Source organism: Lissotriton helveticus, chromosome 3_1 (assembly GCF_964261635.1).
Source record: "Lissotriton helveticus chromosome 3_1, aLisHel1.1, whole genome shotgun sequence".
Taxonomy (NCBI): domain Eukaryota; kingdom Metazoa; phylum Chordata; class Amphibia; order Caudata; family Salamandridae; genus Lissotriton; species Lissotriton helveticus.
Window position 1 is genome coordinate 650,961,734 of NC_136061.1, and position 22,902 is coordinate 650,984,635.

A 22,902-nucleotide genomic window follows, 5' to 3' on the forward strand; every position below is an offset into this window, starting at 1 on the left:
ATACACCAAACAACATCCTTTTTTGTTCATGCCTGGCTATACCTCAGTATAGAGATTTCTTGGCAAAGACTTTCTGCAAGTCGTTTCAGAATTTCCTTTGTCGCAAGGGCTTGCTACAAACCAGAGCCATGACCCTGGATGCAATATATGACATTTCCTTTGTTCCTGGAGCTGGAAAGTGGTACCACTGTCTACCGTTACATGAATCTGGGAGAACATTGCAAGAAAATTGATTACCTATCACCACGAAGATAAAGGATTCTACAAATTATTGAGATTAAACCTATGTGGCTCCTTAATCTTTCTGATAGGGTCATCTAAAGCAATTGGAGCATTCATCTGATAAAAGCACACATATACTTCTTCACAAAAGCAAGAACCAGGTAAAGGAATCAGTTTTTAGGTCAACACAAACACAAAACATACTTTTGATATATTTCCAATCTCTTTATTCAAAGCAGAATTAGGTGGAGATGCAGAAGCAGAAGGAATCATACATAGGGCAGAGCAGGGTCATTATGGGAGGCCTTCATATTATTTATGCAGTGGCCGCCACTAGACGTACTGCCACCCTGGGCAGCCCCTAAGAGGATGGGTGGGCAACGGACGACTTGTTACGGGGTGGGGGGGTGGTTGACTTGTTATTGGGGGGCGGAGGAATGGTGGTAGTCGACAGACAGGACACCCGCCGCCCACAAAAAACAGTGCTGGCAGGGGCCGACCATCCCCCCCAACCTCCCCTAGCTAAGCCATCCCCTAGCTAAGCCATTCCTAACCCTCCAAGCCAGCTGTCATTATAGGGTTAGGAACATAGACTTTCCATTGCTTGTGAAGGTTGTGGTCTTTCAAGAACTGGGCATGTAAAGTAGTCAATCATGTTACTGTCACATGGAAGGATATTGGACTGACATTGTATCATAAGCTGGTTGAGTGAAGGTTGTAAGGACTTTTATTAAAATCTCATGAGCTTTGTAAAGTTGTACAAATATGCAAATTGCATACACACTTTTACCCATAAAATGTTCTCCCCACAAATGTTAATACAGGAAAATCCTTCTGAAATAAATCCCTGTATGGATTTTGATGACGACGTAAAGTTTACCCAAGTACACAATTCAAAACCTCAAACAGTTGTGAAGAGGTTCATCTACGCTAATATTTCATGGCAAATTATATTTATGTGCATGCTATTTCACATGCATCAACAAAGACCTGGTTGGGGGCCCATGACCAGATCTAGCTAGAGTTCAGACTTAGTGTGAATTGCATGTTACATTCCATTGCCTTAACATTTTGCAAGCAAAGGGTAAATGGCAGGGTATACTCTCTTAGAGTAATGAACAGTGAAATGCTCCCCAGCAGACACTACACAACATTGTGGTACTCAATATTCTTCCAAGTGCACGTGCCAGGCCCATCTGGGACACACATCTGTTTCTGGTCCTGCTCACTGTCTTCTGGCTGAAGTTTATTCCACAAATCAAGAACACAATAGTTGTCCTCGTAATCTTTGTTGTTTCTGGCAATCTAGGACACAAATGCAAAAATGTATCACACTCATGCTTGATAAAAGTACATTAGCAGAAGTTGTGATGCTGTTCGGGCATTCACTCTCAATAATTGTTGCAGATTAACCTTAGAACATATTTATTATCCAACTAAATAATTTGCCCATTAGTGTCCATTTTACCGGAAACACTTAGCAGTTGGTATACCCAGGTTCTTTGCCAAAATACTATGCAGCCTATCAACATTGTGCCCACTTTAAAGATATTTACTAAATAAGTAAAACTTCTAATAATCTTCATATCAGTGGCATTCAACACCAACTTCCCGGTGAGTATGGTTCATCGTTTGCAGTAAGTGGGAATCGCTGAAAATACCTTGCAGTTTTTCCATTCATTTATGTCAAATAGGGCCCATATTGTCAGCCGTGGAGGCTTTAGAGCCAAGGCCTTTAGTCTTCCTTGTGGGGTGCCCCAGTACTCATCTTTGAGCCCCACCCTTTTCAATCTTTATGTGACTCCCATGGCCGACCTGGTACACTCTTTTGGATTTCAGGTGCTATCTTATGCGGAAGACACGCACATTATTGTCTCCATCTTGAATGACCTGTAACTGGTATCTGAGATGTTCAATCAGTGCATGTCCAGCATTATTTGCTGGTTGAAGTACAATTCACTGAAGATCAATGCAGACAAGATTGAAGTGAGTGTGTTTGGCTTGCAGAACTCCTTCTGGTCAAACTCCTGGTGGCCGGCAGTCTATGGTCACCTCCCTGTCTCTGTTAGGACAGCAAAAAATCTGGGGGTCATCTTTGACGTTGGTTTGAGCTTTGACGCACTGGTCAGCCACACGGTTAGTACTTCTTTTATTCTGAGGATTTTGAGAAAGGTTTTGCCTTTTATTCCGTCCAAACTGCTCCAGTCAATCATCATCGCTCTGGTCACCTCTCGGCTGTACTATTTCAATGCTCTGTACCTGAACATCAATGCAGCCTCCCTGAATAAGCTCCAGGTGGTACTGAACGCAGTGGCACGTCTGATTCTTAAAATTCTCAAGCATTTTGTGAATCCCAAATTTCGCAGGACCCGATCGGGTGGCCGCTAATTTTTGGTGGCGGCCATCAAGCTATCTAATACCCTACCCACTTTTAAATCCAATGCGGAATCATCCGGTTTTAAAAAAACATCTGAAAACCTGGCTTTTCTCATTTTACGTTGTAGCAGCTGCGCTTCTTTCCTGACTCCTCTTTGTTTACTTTAGTGCTTTGACACCCTCGCGTATAAGTGCACTTTATAAATAATATCCTATCCTATCCTATGCTCAACCTACTCTTTAGCTCCGTCCATGGCCTCTCACTCCTGTCCTGTCACCCCCTCCTGCCCACTTCCTTGCTCAACTCCTCTTCCTCTCTTTACCCCCTTAACCTGATCTTTACACGCCTCCGTCTTCCTTCCCTGCTCTCCCTCCCATAACCTCCTCTCTCCCTGACCTGTCATCCCTCTCTCTATTCCCCCTCATTCCATCTCCTCATACACTCTCTCATACAATCACTCCAGGGGATTGTAAGCGCACTACTCACCCATAAGGGTCTCTAGGCACTGAGGGGGGGTCCACAGATCTGTTAGCCAAAAAGCCAGGTCTTGAGGGTCTTCCTGAAGGTGTTCAGGGAGGGGGTGTGTCTGATGTCCGGCAGTAGCTCATTCCAGGTCTTGGCTGCAATGTGAGAGAAGGATCTTCCGCCTGCTCTGGCTCTGTAGATGCATGGGGTTTCGGCCAGTGTGAGGTTGGAAGATCGGAAGTTTCTTTTAGGTACTTGGTAGTTGATTCTGTCGTTGAGGTATTTGGGTCCATTGTTGTGGAGGTATTTGTATGCGTGGGTGAGGATTTTGAAGGTGGCTCTTTTCTCCATGGGGATCCAGTGGAGTCTTCATAGGTGTCGGCTAATGTGTTTGTGCCGGGAATGCCAAGGACGAGTCTAGCAGGGGTGGTCTGTATTGTCTGGAGTTTGCAGAGTAGGGACTTATGATTGCCGGCGTAGAGTGCATTTCCGTAGTCCAGTCTGCTGGAAATGGGTGCGTGGGTGACTGTCTTCCTTGACTCAGGGGGGATCCATTTGAAGGTCTTGCGAAGGATGCGGACGGTGTTGAAGCAGCTGGATTTGACGGCAATGACATGTCGGTTCATGGTGAGGGTACGGTTCCAAGGTTTTTGGCGTGGTCCACAGGGGTAGGTCGGCTACCGAGGGCGGTCCGCCACCAGGTGTCCCATGCTGTAGGGGTGGTTCCAAGGATGAGGACTTCTGTCTTCTCTGCGTTGAGCTTCAAGCAGCTGTTGGTCATCCAGATTGTGACATCTTGCATTCCTTTCTGGAAGTTGAGTCTGACGTTGGCGGGGTCTTTGGTGAGGGAGAGGATGAGCTGGGAGTCGTCAGCGTAGGATATGATGCTGAGGCTGTGTGGTCGGACGATGGCAGAGAGGGGTGCCATGTAGATTTTGAAGAGGGTCCCCTGTGATACTCCGCAGGTGATTTTCATGGATCGGAGAGGAAGGGTGGCAGTCGGATCCTTTGGCTTCGCCCGTTAAGGAATGGTCGAATCCAGTATAGGGCTATTCCTTGTATGCCAGCGTCGTGTAGTTCGCTGACTAGTGTGTGGTGGGAGACGGTGTCCAAGGCTGCTGATAGGTGGAGTAGGATAAGGGTTGTGGGGTGGCCTTGATCCAGGCGGGTGTGGATGTCATCTGTGGTGGAGAGTAAGGGGGTCTCAGTGCTGTGGTTGCATCAGAAACGATGAATCTTGTCAGTTCCCTGTTGACGTTTTCTCTGCTACTTTGGTCGTGAAGGGGAGTAGCGAGATTGGCCGGTAGTTCTTGAGGCTGGTGGGGGCAGCTGTGGGCTTTTTGAGCAGGGGCCTGACTTCTGCATGCTTCCGGTCGTCTGGGAAGGTGCCTGTTTTGAACATGGTCTTGATGGTGCATTGTAGTTCCGGCGCGACTGTGGCTGCAGCTCTGTGGTAGATGTGAGGAGGACTGGGGTCGGCGGGGGCCCCTAAGAGGATGCCTATCATGGTCAAGGCGGTGTCTTCGTCCATGGCCGCCATCCAGGTGGAGATGGTGGGCTGGCTAGTATGTTGTGTGGGTGGGGGGCCGACTGCGGCGTCTGGTGGATGGTCTACAAAGTTGTTGTAGAGGATTTTGATCTTGAGGTGGAAGTAGGTTCCAAGTTTATCGCAGAGGTCTTGGGACAGGGTGATGTCTGTGGCTTTACTGCGTGGGTTAGTGAATTCCTGAATGACACTGAAGAGTTCCTTGGAGTTGGCAGGGATTTTGTTGTGGATAAAGTTCCTCTTGGTGGTTCTGATTCGGGAGTGGTAGTCGGTCATGGCATCCTTGTAGGTGGTGTGTGTAGGAAGGTGGATACCTGACTATGGTTACCCCAGATTTTTTTGCCTTGGGTTTAGCTGGTTTTCGACTTAGTTGGCCTGGGATCCTGCTAATCAGGGCCCCAGGATATCTGCTCTCTCTGTAAAATGGACTCCATGTACCCTAGGTACATAACTAATTGGATATTGAGTCACCTTATCAGCTCCTGTATAGTGTACTATAGGTACCCAGGGCATAGGTGCACTCAAGGCCTACCAGGGGCTGCAGCATATCTTTTGCCACCCCTGGCTGGCCATCCAAACTGACACAACTGGCTGATCACTCAGCTGGGGCAAGGTCGTGTAATATTTATACCTTTAAGGTGCCGAGATTGACGTAAGGATGGACAGAGATACGTCAATAAGGATGTCATACGACCTGGTCGTTAGCACATTCTTTTGCTGAAGTTCTCGGTGAAATCAAAACAATGGCCGCAGGGTTTTTCCCAGGTTGTCATAGGTTTGATTTGTTTTGAGAACTCCGTATGCCTTATCAGGGGCTGGAGGAATATCGCTTGTCTAATTAGATGGCAAGCGTTATGACCTAATCAGATAACACGTTCCTGTGCCGTAGTGTGGCTTAATCAGATAACGGTTTCTGCATCATGGGGGTTTTCTGCATCATCGGATGGCTGCTAGTTAATTAGTTAACCAGAATAGGGTCAGGAATAGGGGGATCGATACAGAACCTATAGGAATACATCACAACCCCTTGCTTAGATATAGTATACCTATGTCTAACCTTATATCCGGACACATATACACCTATAAGTCACTCCTATGGCAGGCCTTAACAATCCTGAAGGCAGAGTGCTTGGTTTTATGTGTAATGGTACTCTAGCATGAGCTGAGCCTTTCTGCAGCTTTCGGAACCATGTCCTTATAGCAGTTCCAGGATATTGCCATACCATATACTCTTAAGTGCATTATGAACCTCGCGGTTAAATGCTATCTTTGGTTTGGCTTTATCAAAACATGTCGCGTAAGGTGTCATACGCTTTGGAATACTACCCCCTCGCCAGTTCTGGCGACGGGGGTAGCATTCCACCCTTCTAGAGGGAGAAGACATGTTACTTTCCTTAAACCCGGTTAAAGTTAACCAGAGCCTCAGCATCACAAAATGGATGCTACTACCACAGACACAAGTATGACCTCCTGCTGCTGGGATCCCTTCCAGCGAGGGAGGCTTGGACAATAGGTTTCCTGTCACAGGGAGGTGCTAGCACCACCCCAGACAGGAGATAGTGGATTGGGGCAGGGAGGGCTGAATGAAAGGAAACACTGCCTGGGGCACACAAGGTGTCCCATGCATAGGCCAGTTCAAACCGGTGCTGTGGCACTCCAGCCCCAGCTCTGGCGCGAAACTGGACAAAGGGAAAGGGGTGTAGCCACCCCCTTCCTGGGTCCTACCCATAGGAGGGGCCTAGCAGGTAATCCAGCCCCTTGATTTGGAATAAAGGTAGGAGCTGTGTCCCAAGACTTTAGATAATCCTGACTGAAACTCTGATACAAAGCTCTGGACCCTTCGACATCCTACTCGACGTAGAAGACTGAAGAATCTCCCTTGTGGTCAAGGAGTGACCACCCTGTGCAAGCAGGCACCATCAAGCGCTCAACAGTTTGCTTTGTTGTTGCTCCCGCCGGAGCTCAAACGACAGAGACCGACAAGAACCGGAATTCCAGACATCCAACGGCCTGATCCACAGCCACAGCAAAGCTGAGACCCGTGGAGGCGACGAGAGACGTGGGACCGGCCATCTTGGAAAGCCAGTGAAGTGCTTTCTGTGCAGCTCCTGAGGCACCCTCGTAGCTGTGCATTGGGGATTGAGAAGCCCCAGCCCCGAGCATCCTTTGCACTGAAGATCACCTCTCCACACTCACAGAGTGCTGAGTGGGGCCCTTTTGCATTTTCCTGCTCGACACGTCTGTCCGGTCACTTGCCCGTTGGCTAGTGGCCTCTGTGACGACGAACCTTCGAATTTTCAATGCTGGTCTGGTTGCTCCAGACTGGCCCTTGCTCCCCTGATAAGGAGCAGCCCATCAGACCTTCCTGGTCTGATCCAGAAGCCATCTTCGATTCCTGCGTGGGTTGCATTTGCCAAGGCCGGTTGACTCCGAATCGAGATCCGACACTACCGACAGCGAGAGCCCTTGTGGGACAGCCCGTGCCCAGAGCCTGGTCGTCGTCAACACCTCCTGGTCCACGTGGCAGTGGAGACAAGCTTCACAACATCACCTGATCGCAACCCAACATCGCCTGGTTCCTTCCTGGTCACTGGCTAGTGACCCAGACTCTGTCCCCTCTGCCTTCAGGTACTCTACATCTTAGATCCACCCTTGGATCCAACCGGACTCTTCACTCCTGGTCGCCTGCAGCATCTTTTCTCCAAGGCTCTATAGAACTCCATGACGAAACCCGACACACTTTGTCACCTCTGCACACGCTTCCTGTGGGTGAGGTAACGCGAGTACTGCGGTGCTCCTGTAGAGATTTACATCCCTAGTGTCCTAGTTTTAAGTGGTTAAGTTCTAGTCCAGTCGGAAGACTTCCAAATCTGCAACTGTCTAACTTTACGCACCCATTGACTTCTATAGGTGCACGCTTGTGCATTTAGACACTGCACCCACATCCTGTGGGCCTCCCACGTCCTAACTGCTGTTAGTCCAGTGTAGCCCCAGCGATTCCCAAGGCCCTAGGCCTTACCATTGTTCGTGACGTGGTTCTTATACCACTATTTTAGTACATGGTTTTACGGGCCACCAGAGCCTATCTATATTTGTGCAACTTTTGTATGTTATATTAAGTTACTTGTTATACGCTTGTGCTCCTGTGCTCATAAAGAGTTAAGGGGATCTATTTAGAAATAAATACATATATATTTTAAATATATAACCTGTGTGCTGTCCTTTCATTTGGTATTAAAAGGTTTGCATATGGTAAAACAGCTGGCTTCACATGCCCTCTTGAATTTAGCCTAAGAATGCTTTTGACCATGCTTCCACTAGGATAGCTGGTCTATAAGGTTGACTTTACAACAATCACCATAAGAGGGTTGTTTGGACTGGTGCAAGGTGCTCACTAGAATAGTGAACATCATATACCAGGCCAACTTCTCACATTGGTGTGCAGCGGTTTTGATTTGAGCTTGCTGTTGTTTTACCATTGCAATCTTTGATATCATTTGAAAGATCACATTAGGTACCATAGGTACATATAACAAAGCTTAAAATACTTAAGTTCTACTGAACTTAGTTGTTGTAGAGGAAAGGGCCTAGCACACCCTGACTACAACTCCTAGAGAGGTTCTAGTAGGTAAAACCTCAGTGTAGGTAGGTGCACACACCACACCTCACTAGTCATGTGTCACGCCTGCCAGCTCGCCAGCCAAATTGCGCTGTCCGACGAAGATGGTCGCCCCATACTGCGCATGTGCACGGGAGTCAGGCAGGATCTTAAGCCTGACTTCCCCTCTGTTTGATGCTTTGCGCTCTAGTGTTTCGGGAACCTGGCGTCGCGTCACTTCCGCAGAGCCGCCCGTCACTGTACCTCATTGAATCCTGCCGTTCAGACCCGCGAGTCCGTGTTGCCTGATCCTGGAATTATCTTGTGTCTTATCTTCAGTTGGGAGCCGTTACGGTACTTCCCTTCAGCGATATCCCCCCTTTCCGCCTCCGTTTGCTCCTTTAAGACGGACCCGGAATTCCCTGTTCCCTCGCCTTCCTCTTGCCGGCTTACCTCTCCCCGTTCCTCTGGAGCCTCAGCCTGCGTCTCGTGGTTCCGCCCCCCGGCTGGACTTGTGTTCAGTCGGTTGGCCGGACTAGGTGGGAGCAGGCAGGGGTCATTCGGAGTGTAATGGTGTTTAGGGGGAGTTCGCATGGGGATTTCGCATGAGGATTTCCCTTATCATTTTACCCCTGTTACGATTAATTTCAACTCCTGGGCATTTCAAAAGAGTGGCAGTCATCACAGTATACCGAAGACAACGACCGGGTAAAGCGCTTTAGCGCTGCTATATCCAATTATTACTTTTGATTGTTTCAACTATCTATTTACGTTGGTGATACTGTCTTTGTAGTTGTCTTAATCCTGAGATTCGAGAACTAGACACGATCCTCTACACAGCTGTACCCTGACATGACAAAGTAAGAGACAAGTAGTATCTAGAAACCTTCTTCACCTATTGCATTGAAGAGAGGTAACAGTCTTTCTTCCACCCAGGCAATGAGCACTTCTTTCAAAATCATTGAAGAGAGAAATATCACACTAAAGTTCGAGTAGGATATTGCATATCATATAAGTATTGAGGTGAATATACAGACATCACAACATTTATTGTGCATCATTGTTTATTCTTCTTTATTAACCTCCACCCATTCTTTCTAGCTGCTGCTTCCAATTGGAGAGTACCAGTCCGTGGAGTCTTGTTTTTCCCCCTGCCTTCCATTGTTTTGTTCCCTCCTTTCCCTTCATATCACTGTTGTGTTCTAGAGCTTGATAGACACAGCTGGTGTAGAAGGGAGGGGCTGGGTTTGTCTTCCGTTCGTGGCACTCCTGCGGAAACGGCTCGTGGATCCTTACATCATGTCTGGCACAGGTGAACCCCCCCTGGTTCTCTACCTGTGGTAAGTCACCTGCCCAAGGCACAATCCAGTTATGAGATGCGCAACTTCCAAGAGATGAGGTCATTGTGTACCTCCAGGAAGTTGAAACAGGGTTCCAACCCTACCATTCAACACCTGATAGAAGTCCAAGAGGCAGGTGATCTTGGGAAGGCCTCTTAACCCGGTCCCTTAGATAACACAGGTGAAGGTGTCCCCACCACAGAAGGTGACTCCATAACCGCAGAAGATGGTGAGGAAGTGGAGGAAGATTCAGATGGAGATGATAGCCAGGTCCAAGTCAGGAGGCTTAGCCAGGCTAACCTAAGTTTACATGGGAATGGAGAAGAATTTCGCCTCTTCAGACCTAATAGTAGACTTCTCCCAGGCAATAGAAGGGACATATCTCCTTCCAGGGAGTCTCTCCTCTCTAATGCCTCAAGGGGTTCTCAAAGGGGAATGACTTCCCCACGGAGAAGAGAAGGAGTAGTTTCTGTCCTGTAACTCCAGTTCTGTAGTAGGGGTATCTCTGTTATAGTCATAATCTAGTGAATAGTCCCGCCCATGTGCGTGGACCCCGGAGCAATCAAAAATAATCTCTTAAGTTGTCAAAAAATGCAGACCTGCACAGACACTGAAGAGAGAATTTAAAGACAGATAATGCAGCCTATATCCACAGGCTACACTGTCCAGTACTTCAAATAGAAATTCCACCAAAAACCCACAAACAGCACAGCCTGTCCAGATTTCTCCACACAGAAAAACTTTCCTTTACCAGCAAAACCCTCTGGAATGATAGAGAGGAAGGAGTGGACAGACAAGCCCCATAGGCTGCCATTATGTGGCTCAGAACAGGATCCTGTGCCTTTAAGAGAACTTTCCAGAACTCTATCAGTGTCCCAGAATGCACAGCAGGTCCCTTTTACTTTCAGTTCTTTTTGAAGGCGTAACACGCCAGACCTGTAGTATTCCTTACATAATATCTTTCTCCATGGGGGAGGAGGGCGGGCGCTTATGACTATAACAGAGATACCCCTACTACAGAACTGGAGTTACAGGACAGAAACTACTCCTTCTGTAGTAGGGGACCTCTGTGTATAGTCATAATCTAGTGAATAGAATGGCAAGCCCATCCCCACACCAAAGCGGCGGTGGAGAGAAGAGATATAACACCACTATTGTGCGAACAGATTTCGCAGCGAAGCCTGCTCAACCTGAGCGTCTGTCCTGGCATCAGTGTCCAGACAGTAATGCTTAGCAAAGGTATGGACCGACTTCCAAGTGGCCGCCTTGCAGATTTCTGCAATTGGAACATTACGTAGCAAAGCTGTCGTGGCAGCTTTGCCCCTGGTGGAATGAGCCTTAGGTTTACCCCCTAAGGTCTTATTAGCCTTCTGGTAACACAATTGTATACAGGACACAATCCACCTCGAGATGGACTGTTTTGAGGTAGCAAGACCTGTCCTGACTGATCCATAATTGATAAACAATTGGTCTGACCTACGAATATCCTTGGTTTTATCCAGATAAAATTTCAACACCCTCCTAACATCCAGGGAATGCAGAGACCTTTCCGCTGGAGATGAAGGATTCTGAAAAACCGTAGGCAAAGTTATGGTCTGGTTAACGTGGAAATCAGAGATAACTTTAGGAAGAAATTTAGGGTGAGTACGCATAACAACCTTAGCAGCATGAAATACAGTATAAGGTTCTTGGCAACAGAACGCCTGAATTTCACTCACCCTGCGGGCCGATGTGATGGCCACGAGGAACGCCGCCTTCCAGGACAGGTGATGCAACAAATCCTTATGAATAGGTTCAAAAGGCTCCTTCATCAATCTGGACAGCACCACATTCAATTCCCATGAAGGCGAAGGAAGCCGGACAGGAGGGAACACTTTCTTCAAGCCTTCCAAAAAATCCATGATCACAGGGATCTGGAAGAAGGAAGTCTGTGAAGGGCATTTCCTGTAGGCAGTCAGCGCAGCGAGATGAACCTTAATGAAATGGAAATTAAGGCCAGACTGCGCCAAATGTAGAAGATACGGAAGGATGACATCTTCCTTACACGTCGTTGGATCATAGTTCTTGGACTTGCACCAGATGCAGAATGTCTTCCACTTGTAATCATAGGAAGTCCTAGTGGAAGGTCTCTTAGCCTCCTTCAGTATGTCCATACAATCTTCTGGTAGATTCAAATAGCCATATTGCACTATCTCAGGAGCCATGCCGCCAAACTCAAAGATGAGAGGTTGGGGTGCACCATCTGCCCCCCGAACTTCGTGAGAAGGTCCGGCCGGCACGACAGCCGTATGTGAGGAAGGAGAGACCGGTGAAGCAGGTCCGTGAACCACCACTGCCTGGGCCATTCCGGGGCAATCAGGATCATCCGCGCCCTGGACTGGGACAGCTTGATGAGCACCGCCGGAATCAGGGGAATGGGTGAAAGAGCGTACAGAAAGCTGTTCGACCAGTTGATCCATAGCGCATTCCCCAGCGTCCCCTGCTGGTAGTACCTGGAGGCGAAGTCTCGGCATTTGCTGTTTTCGGCGGTGGCTAACAGATCTACGTCTGGAGTCCCCCACCTTGCGAAGACGTCTCCTAGTACTTCGTCGTGCACGACCCATTTGTGGTTTTCCTGAATCAGTCTGCTCAGTGCGTCCGCCTGAACATTCTGCACACCTGGTAGATGGGTAGCCGTTATCGTCAGTCCTCTGGCTAGAAGCCAGTGCCAGATCGCCTGCGCCTCCTGCGACAGAGTGCGCGATCTCGAGCCCCCCTGCTTGTTGAGGTAATACATCGTGGTCCTCTTGTCCGTCTGTGCAAGCAGAGAGCTGGTCTGGAAGGACGGATGAAAGGCCTTCAGTGCCAAGTGAACAGCTCTGAGTTCCAGGAAATTGATGTGATACGTGGACTCCGTCGGGGACCACGTTCCTTGTATCTGTAAGTCTCCGGAGTGAGCCCCCCAGCCGTGGAGAGATGCATCCATCACGATAGTCTGTGTGGGAATATCCTTGTGGAAGGGAACCCCTTTGAGGGATTCTCCGCTAAACACCACCACTTCAGGGACTGAAGAGCATGCAGAGACAGTCGTATCTTGTCGTCCCACGACCCTTTCCTCTGATCCCACTGATCCTCCAAGAACTCCTGCAATGGTCTCATGTGCAGCCGTGCGTGTGGCGTGAGGAAGATACTAGAGGCCATCGACCCCAGTAGAGAAGACACCGTCCTCACTGTTGTATATGGAGCGGTCATAAGAGCCTGAGCCTTCGGAAGGAGTGATAATCGTCTCTCCTCCGAAGGAGACACGCTTGCTGACAGCGTATTGATGGAGGCTCCCAAGTACTGTATGCACTGGACCGGAGTTGGGACAGACTTGGACATGTTGATGTGCAACCCCAGCTTGTTCAAGAGAACGCACGCCTTCTGGAAGTGCGCTTGAGCTTCCGAGAAGGAGGAGGCCTTGATCAACCAATCGTCCAGGTACGGGTAGACAAACACCTTGTTCTTCCTCAGGTGCGCAGCTACCACTGCCATGCACTTCGAGAATGTTCTTGGCGCAGACTTCAGCACGAATGGCAGTACTGTGTACTGATAATGATTGGCGCCGACTTGGAATCGCAGGAACTTCCTGTGTTTGTGTACAATGGGCACATGGAAATACGCATCCTGTAGGTCTATAGCACATAGCCAGTCTCCCTGTTGCAGCTGAGGATAAATCTGATGCAACGACAGCATGCGAAATTTCTCTCTGCGAATCCACTTGTTTGCTTGTCGCAAATCCAGAATGGGCCTGAACTCGTTCTTGTCCTTGCGAACCAGAAAGAACCGGGAGTACAGACCTCTTCCCCTTTGAGACAGAGGTACGTCTTCTATCGCCCTTTTCCTTAACAGGGTATCGTCTCCGCCTGGAGCTCGCGCAGTTGAAACTGCGAGCTGACCGGTGGAATTGCTGGAGGCGGGCTGGTGAACCGAAGAATGTATCCATTGCAAACAATATTCGGCACCCACTTGTCCTGAGTAATTTTTCTCCACTCTGCCAGAAAAAATTTAACGCTTCCCCCCACCGGAGTGGGTAACGGATGCAGGGGAAGTAACCGCTCAGGGCCTAGACCCAGCCGGGCCCTTGTTCGCCGCTGCGGACTGTTTGCCGCCTCTGCGCTTCTGGTGCTTCTGGAAGGGCCTCTGGAATGGCTGCTGCTGTTGTTGCTGCTGTCCCAAAGCCTGCCCTCACCCTCTGCCTTGCGCACCGAACCGTCTCTGGAACGGGCGGTAGGTCTTCTTCTTCTTGGGCTTCTCCAACCCGACAGCAGTCAGGGTCTCGGCCTCCGCTTTCATGCGGGCCATCTCGTCGTCCGCATGCTTGCCATACAGGGTTTCCCCCGAGAAAGGCAGGTTGGCCACCCGTTGTTGAGCCTCTGGCTTGAGGGATGTAAGGCGAAGCCAAGCGTGGCGCCGTTGGTTGACACCATGGCAGTACCCATGCTCCGCCAGAAGAGACACAACAGCAGCCGCGCTGATGACTTGGTTCGGCCACAACAGCCCCTCATTTAGAATCTCCTGAAAGTCCTCTTTCTTCTCTCGAGGAAGGAGCTCAGCGAATTGCTGGAGGGACTCCCATAGGGCTCGATCGTATCGCCCTAGCAAAGCCGCGGCACTTGCTGCCTTCATTGCAGTAGACGCCGTCCCACAGACCTTCCTGCCTGCCGAGTCTAACCAGCGGCTCTCCTTATCAGGAGGTACAGTAGACGACGGGGTGGTGGCATGCTGCTTCCTAGCAGCCGTCACTATGACCGAGTCCGGTGTCGGATCCATCCTGAGAAAAGCCGGGTCAGAATCCGGAGCCCGGTACTTCTTGAGGAGCCTGGAGGGAGTCGCCTTCGTCACCGCCGGAGTGAGGAACAACTCCTTGGCGGGCTCTACCAATCCTGGTACTAGCGGCAGCAACGGCCGAGAAAGGTGCTTTTTATGAAGCGTCTCGAAAACCACGGACGTAGTGGGCGTGGGCACCGTCACCGTGATGCCCAACTTAGCAGCACCCATCAGCAGAACATCTTGGAATGAGACGATGTCGTCTACTGGCGACACCCTCGTCCCAGGGTATTCCGACAAAGTCGGCGAGTAGTCCTTGGCCCCAGAAGAATCAGTGTGGGATCTTGATCTGCGCCTCCTGTGGCGTCGCCTTGATCTTGTCGACGACCGGTGATGACTCCGCGACCTCTCCCTCCGGCCGGAGAGAGAGCGCGATCTCCTCGGCTTCGGACGCTCCGCAGGTCTCAAAGGAGCAGGAGACTGCGGCCTGGCCGGGAGCCTCGGCTGAGGAGTCCCCTTAGGCAGCGTCGGGTACCGTAGTAGCGAAGCCGTCCTCGGCGGAGCCGTAGGCAGTCCATGATGAGGTAGCAGAGGATGAGCATGAGGAGGAATCGGTGGTGGAAGCGGAGGCGGAGTGGGATTCCGCGGCGGAGGTTCCTTGGGCAAGGGAGGCGGAGGGGAAGGCGACCTTGCCTTACAAGGTGTATATACCTAGGAGTACACCGAGCCCGGTGACTCCTTCTTCTTCTTAGGCGGATGCGATGGAGAGGCAGTGTCTCCTATTGGCGAACGTCGCCGGCGCGCCCCAGCGGACCCAGAGGGACTCCTGGCGCCAGAACTCCTCCTGCGCTTCTTTGGCGTCGAAGAACGTCGTCTCGACGTCGAAGAACGCCGTCTCGACGTCGACCGGCGCCATCGTCTCGACTTTGAATCACACCTGGATGGCGAACGTCTCCTCCTCGACGGCGACCGTCGTCCTCACGACGTCGAACGTCTCCTCCTTGACATCGAACGCCATCTGGACGCCGAGAGTCTCCTCGACGTCGAACGCCTGCGAGCCTTCGACGTCTTCCTCGACGTCGAGGATCCCCTCGACGCCGACCTCCTCCTCTTCGCCGACTGCGTTGTCGCCTCGACGGCGAGCGCCGACGCCGGGCCGAACTACCTCGACGTCGATGACTCGACGACGACGCCGATGACTCCGTCAACGGCGATCTCGACGGTGGCCTAGTCAGTCCCCTCGACGCCGAACCTCGACGCCGCTTCAACCCAGAGCCCTAGGGAGACGGGGAACAGACTGCTGTCATCCCTCTCGACGCCGTCGTCGATGCTATCGACGTCGGCGGAGAACTAGGACGTTTGCTGGTCTTCCTGCCTCTGGGGAGCCCCCCAGAGACCTCAGCATGGGCAGATGAAGTATGCCCAGACCCACCTTGTGCTTTCAGTCTTCTATCTTCCAGGCCTTGGAGCCTAATCTTCATCCTCTCTCTCAGGGTCCTGGTGGATAAGGTCTGGCAAATGCCACACTCCTCTGGGACATGAGATGAGGAAAGGCAGACGATGCACACCTCATGTGGGTCCGACTTGGCCTTCTTCCTCGGACACTCTGGGCATTTGTCAAACAAAGCAGGCATTTTGACAAATAAAAGAGTGCACAAAGACACACACAAGGAAGAAAACACCAAAGTACTTCAAATTAAAGCACTCAAACACTTGAAAAAGTGAAAAATCTCTAAATAAACCCTTGAAAGGGAGAGCTCAATGCTCCAGGGTCCTGCTTGCAGGAGCCGGAAAAAAGAACTGAAAGTAAAAGGGACCTGCTGTGCATTCTGGGATACTGAGAGAGTTCTGGAAAGTTCTCTTAAAGGCACAGTATCCTGTTCTGAGCCACATAATGACAGCCTATGGTGCTTGTCTGTCCACTCCTTCCTCTCTATCATCCCAGAGGGTTTTGCTGGTAAAGGAAAGTTTTTCTCTGTGGAGAAATCTGGACAGGCTGTGCTGTTTGTGGGTTTTTGGTGGAATTTCTAGTTGAAGTACTGGACAGTGTAGCCTGTGGATATAGGCTGCATTATCTGTCTTTAAATTCTCTCTTAAGTGTCTGTTCAGGTCTGCATTTTTTGACAATTTAAGAGATTATTTTTGATTGCTCCGGGGTCCACGCACATGGGCGGGACTATTCACTAGATTATGACTATACACAGAGATCCCCTACTACAGAACATGAGGCTAGGATGAGAGCTGTCCAACTTCAGATAGAAAAGGAGGAAACAGCCCTGGCCCAAGCTAAACTTGCTTTAGCAAGGGAGCAAAAGTTAAATGGATTAGATTTCACTGGTGGCAGCAATATCCTTAAGGATAAAGACAGGTCCTATGATCATAGAAACCTGAGTAAGATTGTGCCCCCCTACAAAGATGGGGATGACATCCACAAGTGGATAACTGCTTTGGAGAGGGCCTGCATGGTACAGCAGGTTCCCCATAGTCAGTGGGCAGCAATCCTATGCCTTTCCTTTTCAGAAAAAGGAAGAGACAAGCTCCTCGCAGTTAGACATGAGGATGCTAAAAACTACACTGTCCTGAAGAGTGCTCTGATTGATGGGTTTGGCTTAACCACTGAACAGTACAGGTAGATGTTCAGGGATACCCAGAAGACACAGACTCAGGACTGGACTGATTTTGTAGATTGTGCTACTAAGGCTCTGGAAGGTTGGTTACTGGGCAGCAAAGTACATGACTATACAGGATTGTATAATTTGATTATGAGGGAGCAGATCCTTAGTAATTGCCAAAACGAGCTTTTACACCAGCACCTGGTGGACTCTGACCTCTCCACAAGAATTGGGTAAGAGGGCAGACAAATGGGTCAGAACCAGGATTAGGCCTAAGAATCAGGGTGGTGACCAAAAGCAAGATAATTCCAAGACTCAAGTGAAGGGTGGGGATAAATCAAAAGACAAGTCCTCCACAGGGCCCCAAAACTCCAATGGTGGGGGTGGGTCCCAAAACACCTCCTCTGTCAAGAAACCTTATTGCCATGTCTGTAAACAGCCTGGCCACTGGAAGACTGATAGCAATTGCCCTAGGAATAACAATAAGGAATATATTCCTCTAAGTAAGACTCCAACACCTCCTGTTACTATTAGTAGTAATCCCCCAGGTGGTGGGAGTGCCCCCAAGAATTTGGCTGGGTTTACTTTTGGAACTCAGGTGGACTCTGGCCTAACCAGGTCCCCTACAGCAGCTACTCTTGTCTGTGAGGATGGCATGGGGTTTGCCAACTTCACTGCTTGTCCCAACACTTTGAGCAAGTACAGACAGGAGCCCCTCATCAATGGTCAGAAAGTTGAGGCCGATAGAGACACAGGGGCTAGCATCACTATGGTGACTGAAAGTCTATTCCCCTCAAGGCAACTTTTACCTGGAGCCACATACCAGGTGACCAACATTAATGGAGTACAGAAAGATCATCCCATGGCAGTAGTTAATCTCAGCTGGGGAGGTGTCACTGGCCCCAAGAGAGTGGCGGTGTCTACAACCTTGCCTGTAGATTGTCTACTGGGGAATGATATGGAAATCTCAGCCTGGGCTGAGGTAGAACAAGAAACCCATTCTAAAATGGTAAATCTCCATGGAAAGGTTAGTGGGGCTGTGATGGCCACAGCCCCAGCTCAGGATATCCTCCCTGAAAAGGTTGGTAGGGCTGTGCTAGTCTCAGCCCCTTCTCAAGCAGACTCCTTCCCTAGACAGACTGACAGGGCTGTGATGGTAACAGCCCAAACCCAAACTGAGTCCCTTCCTGAAAAGATTGGTGGGGCTGTGATGGCCACAGCCCAAACTAAGACAGATTTTAGTGTTGTGAAGCCTAAAACTATGGATCACTCCACTCAGACAGAGAGTATTGGGGAGGAAGTAAAGGCTCCCTCCCACCAGACATTAGGTGAGAGTCAGCCTCCTCAGGGAACTGACCCTACCCCTTGTGAAGAAACTGCCCCAGAGGTAGCCAGGCATGGCCTGGCAGAGCCTCTGATGTCAGAGGACCCTTCCAAGGTGGGGACCCAGTCTGGAGCGGGTAACCTGCCCCTCTCTACCCTGCCTCAGTCAGCCCAGGGCTGCAGAGGTCAAGGAGGCCAGTGGACCCCAAAGGGTCCTCTGTCCAATAGAACCCCATCAGCAGATTAGGGGCACCAAAGCTAGCAGCCCTAGCAGGGTGAAAACTTCAGAAACTCCTGAGGGATCTCCCTTACACTTAGTTAGGGACCTCCCCCAGATGCACACTGTTGGGCACAGCCAAACATGGGACACAAAGGCCCCAAACCTGACCTGTTCCTCCAGTAAGCCAACAAAAGGGACCCAGCTTCCAGCTGTAGGCAGCCAGAGGTTGACCCTGAGAGCACAGTGCAATTCAGTCATGGAAAGAAAGGCACACATGGTGGATAGTGATTGGAGGAAGTTGAGCCCTACATTAGTGGAGCCTCACTTCAGTACTCCACCTCAACACCAGCCTTTTACTTGGCCAAAACACACCACAGGTACAGATTCCCGATGGTGGAGACCCTCTGATACCCCTAGGGTGAGGGATTGCTTAGTGGACCATGAGACAGGGGGTAACCATGCTAGTGCAGGTACTTCCTTATATGGCCACTTAGGCAATATAGGCTTACCTGGTCAAGGATAGCCTTATCTCCTTTCGTTTGGGGTGGGGTTGTGTAGGAAGGTGGAGAAGCGTGGCACAGTGGTTAGAGGCGGCAGACCCGGAAGCTGAGATCGGCCGTGGACCAGGGTTTGATTCCCCGCCTCGGCGGGTCTCGGGCTCAAAAATTCCACGGACTCGACAATTCTCGTTTCGGTGCCTACTCGACTCACGGGGTCACACTCTGCGACTCTGGGCAATAGCTTGCTTAATCTCCACTATGGCCCCTCGCGGCGGGATGCCTGGCTTTCACCTTGTGGATACCCTGCCGGGGTATCTCACAGGGGAATACCAGGACGGGTTCCCTAAGCAAGCGCTTAGATACTGTGTGAAATCAGTGATTTGCGCTATATAAATACATGTACAAAATACATGTACAAATACATGTACATACCTGACTATAGTTACCCCAGATTTTTTTGCCTTGTGTTTAGCTGGTTTTCGACTTAGTTGGCCTGGGATCCTGCTAATCAGGGCCCCAGGCTATCTGCTCTCTCTGTAAAATGAACTCCATGTACCCTAGGTACATAACTAATTGGATATTGAGTCACCTTATAAGCCCCTGTATAGTGTACTATAGGTACCCAGGGCATAGGTGCACCCAAGGTCTACCAGGGGCTGCAGCATATCTTTTGCCACTCCTGCTGGCAATCCAAACTGACACAACTGTCTGATCACTCAGCTGGGGCAAGGTCGTGTAATCACCCCTTGCTTAGATATAGTATACCTATGTCTAACCTTATATCTGGACACATATACACCTATAAGTCACTCCTATGGCAGGCCTTAACAATCCTGAAGGCAGAGTGCTTGGTTTTATGTGAGATGGTGCTCTAGCATGAGCTGAGCCTGTCTGCAGCTTTCGGAACCATGTCCTTATATCTATTCCAGGATATTGCAATACCATATACTATTAAGTGCATTATGAACCTCGTGGTTAAATGCTATCTTTGGTTTGGCCTTATCAAAACATGTCGTGTAAGGTGTCATACGCTTTGGAATACTACCCCCTCGCCAGTTTTGGCGACGGGGGTAGCATTCCACCCTTCTAGAGGGAGAAGACATGTTACTTTCCTTAAACCCGGTTAAAGTTAACCAGAGCCTCAGCATCACAAATGGATGCTGCTGCCACAGACACAAGTCTGCCCTCCTGCTGCGGGGAGCCCTTCCAGCAAGGGAGGCTTGGACAATAGGTTTCCTGTCACAGGGAGGTGCTAGCACCACCCCAGACAGGAGATAGTGGATTGGGGCAGGGAGGGCTCAATAAAAGGAGACACTGCCTGGGGCACACAAGGTGTTCCATGATTAGGCCAGTTCAAACCGGTGCTGGGGCACTCCAGCCCCAGCTCTGGCGCGAAACTGGACAAAGGGAAAGGGGTGTAACCACCCCCTTCCTGGGTCCCACCCATAGGAGGGACCTAGCAGGTAGTCCAGCCCCTTGATTTGGAATAAAGGTAGGAGCTGTGTCCCAAGACTTTAGATAATCCTGACTGAAACTCTGATACGAAACTCTGGACCCTTCGACATCCTACTCGACGTAGAAGACTGAAGAATCTCCCTTGTGGTCAAGGAGTGACCACCCTGTGCAAAGTGCAAGCAGGCACCATCAAGCGCTCAACAGTTTGCTTTGTTGTTGCTCCCGCCGGAGCTCGAACGACAGAGACCGACAAGAACCGGACTTCCAGACATCCGACAGCTTGATCCACAGTCACAGCAAAGCTGAGACCCGTGGAGGCGACGAGAGACGTGGGGCCGGCCATCTTGGAAAGCCAGTGAAGTGCTTTCTGTACAGCTCCTGAGGCACCCTCAAAGATGTGCATTGGGGATTGAGAAGCCCCAGCCCGAGCATCCTTTGCACCGAAGATCACCTCTCCACATTCACCGAGTGCTGCGTGGGGCTCTTTTGCATTTTCCTGCTCGACGCGTCTGTCCGGTCACTTGCCCGTTGGCTAGTGGCCTCTGTGACGACGAACCTTCGAATTTTCAACGCTGGTCTGGTTGCTCCAGACTGGCCCTTGCTCCCCTGAAAAGGAGCAGCCCATCAGACCTTGCTGGTCTGATCCAGAAGTCATCTTCGATTCCTGCGTGGGCTGCATTTGCCAAGGCCTGTTGACTCTGAATCGAGATCCGACATCGCCGACAGCGAGAGCCTTCATGGGACAGTCCGTGCCCAGCGCCTGGTTGTCGTCGACACCTCCTGGTCTACGTGGCAGCGGAGACAAGCTTCACGATATCACCTGATCGCAACCCAACATCGCCTGGTTCCTTCCTGGTTCCTTCCTGGTCACTGGCTAGTGACCCAGACTCTGTCCCCTCTGCTTTCAGGTACTCTACATCTTCGATCCACCCTTGGATCCAACCGGACTCTTCTCTCCTGGTCGCCTGCAGCATCTTTTCTCCAAGGCTCCATAGAACTCCACGACGAAACCCGACACCCTTTGACACCTATGCACCCGCATCCTGTGGGCCTCCCACGTCCTAACTGCTGTTATTCCAGTCTAGCCCCAGCGATTCCCAAGGCCCTAGGCCTTACCATTGTTCGTGACGTGGTTCTTATACCACTATTTTAGTACATGGTTTTACGGGCCACCAGGGCCTATCCATATTTGTGAAACTTTTGTATGTTATATTAAGTTACTTGTTATACGCTTGTGCTCCTGTGCTCATAAAGAGTTAAGGGGATCTATTTAGAAATAAATACATATATATTTTGAATATATAACCTGTGTGCTGTCCTTTCATTTGGTATTAAATGGTTTGCATATGGTAAAACAGCTGGCTTCACATGCCCTCTTGAGTTAAGCCTAAGACTGCTTTTGTCCATGCTACCACTAGGATAGCTGGTCTATAAGGTTGACTTTACAACCATCACCAGAAGGGTTTTTTGGACTGGTGCAAGGTGCTCACTAGAATAGTGAACATCATATACCAGGCCAACTTCTCACAGTGTGGTTTTCGGGTGTCTTGGTGTTTCTCCATTTCTTCTCCAGGCATCTGCATGTGCATCTGGCTTCTTGGAGATCAGTGGTGAACCAAGCGGCTTTCTTGGGACTCTGTTTTTTAGGATTGTGTAGTGGGGTGAGCTCATCTGCACAGGTGGAGATCCAAGTGTGGAGTTCTCTGGCTGCGAGGTTGGCATCAGATTCCCAGGTGTGGTTGTCTCGGGTGAGGGTGGATTTGAGATGCTCATCCGTGACATTGCTCCAGTTCCTTCTCCCTCCATTCCCTCCACCTTCACCTCCTCCTTGACCTAATACCATTACCTGGCCTCTAATACCACTTCCCACCCATTCCCCAATGTTCTTCCCCTTTCACGTGCTCCCTTCCCGCACTCTCTCTATGCACGCGTCCTCTCTTACTTGACCCATCATCTGGCCTCCCACCCTCTGCCCCTTCCAATACAAACCCCACTTTGCACTGCCCTCCACTCCCTCATCTCTGTCTCACTCTCTATTTCCACTGCACTGGAACTCTAAGTCTACTGGACATAGTTTCCAATTTGTATAGATCTTAGTGTTATTTTCCTCCAGTCCCTTCTCCCTGTTTCCACTCCTAGTCCCCTCCTACCTTCCTCTCCCACTACCTCCTCCCCTTCTCAGCCTTTCTCTCTCTCTCGCTCCCTCTCTCTCTCTCTATCAGTCTTCACTTCCTCCCTCTAGTCCCCCATCCCTGGTCTCCCATCGCCCTATTCCTTGATCCTTCCTTCTTGCCACAACTTTGTCTCTGCTCCTCCACAATTCCGCCTCTTTACCCCAACCTCCTCCTTCTTTGTATAACTTCAGCTCTTTCCATTACTATCTTGCTTCAGCTCCACCATGTTTACTTCCACCTCTCTTTAACTCCCTGCCTGCCATCTTTCACACACAAGTTGGA

The 22,902-nt window shown here is 50.2% G+C and overlaps 1 protein-coding gene across 1 annotated transcript in view; it reads right to left on the reverse strand.

Annotated features, from left to right (window-relative positions):
• Nucleotides 1-726: 726 nt before the first annotated feature.
• The window catches only part of SPOCD1 (SPOC domain containing 1), an 858,027-nt gene continuing 835,851 nt past the window's right edge, over nt 727-22,902 (reverse strand). Inside the window, exon 14 of the mRNA XM_078680658.1 lies at nt 727-1,527. Coding sequence (XP_078536784.1) covers nt 1,481-1,527 — 47 coding nt within the window. The 3' untranslated portion in view covers nt 727-1,480. The remainder of the gene's footprint in view (nt 1,528-22,902) is intronic.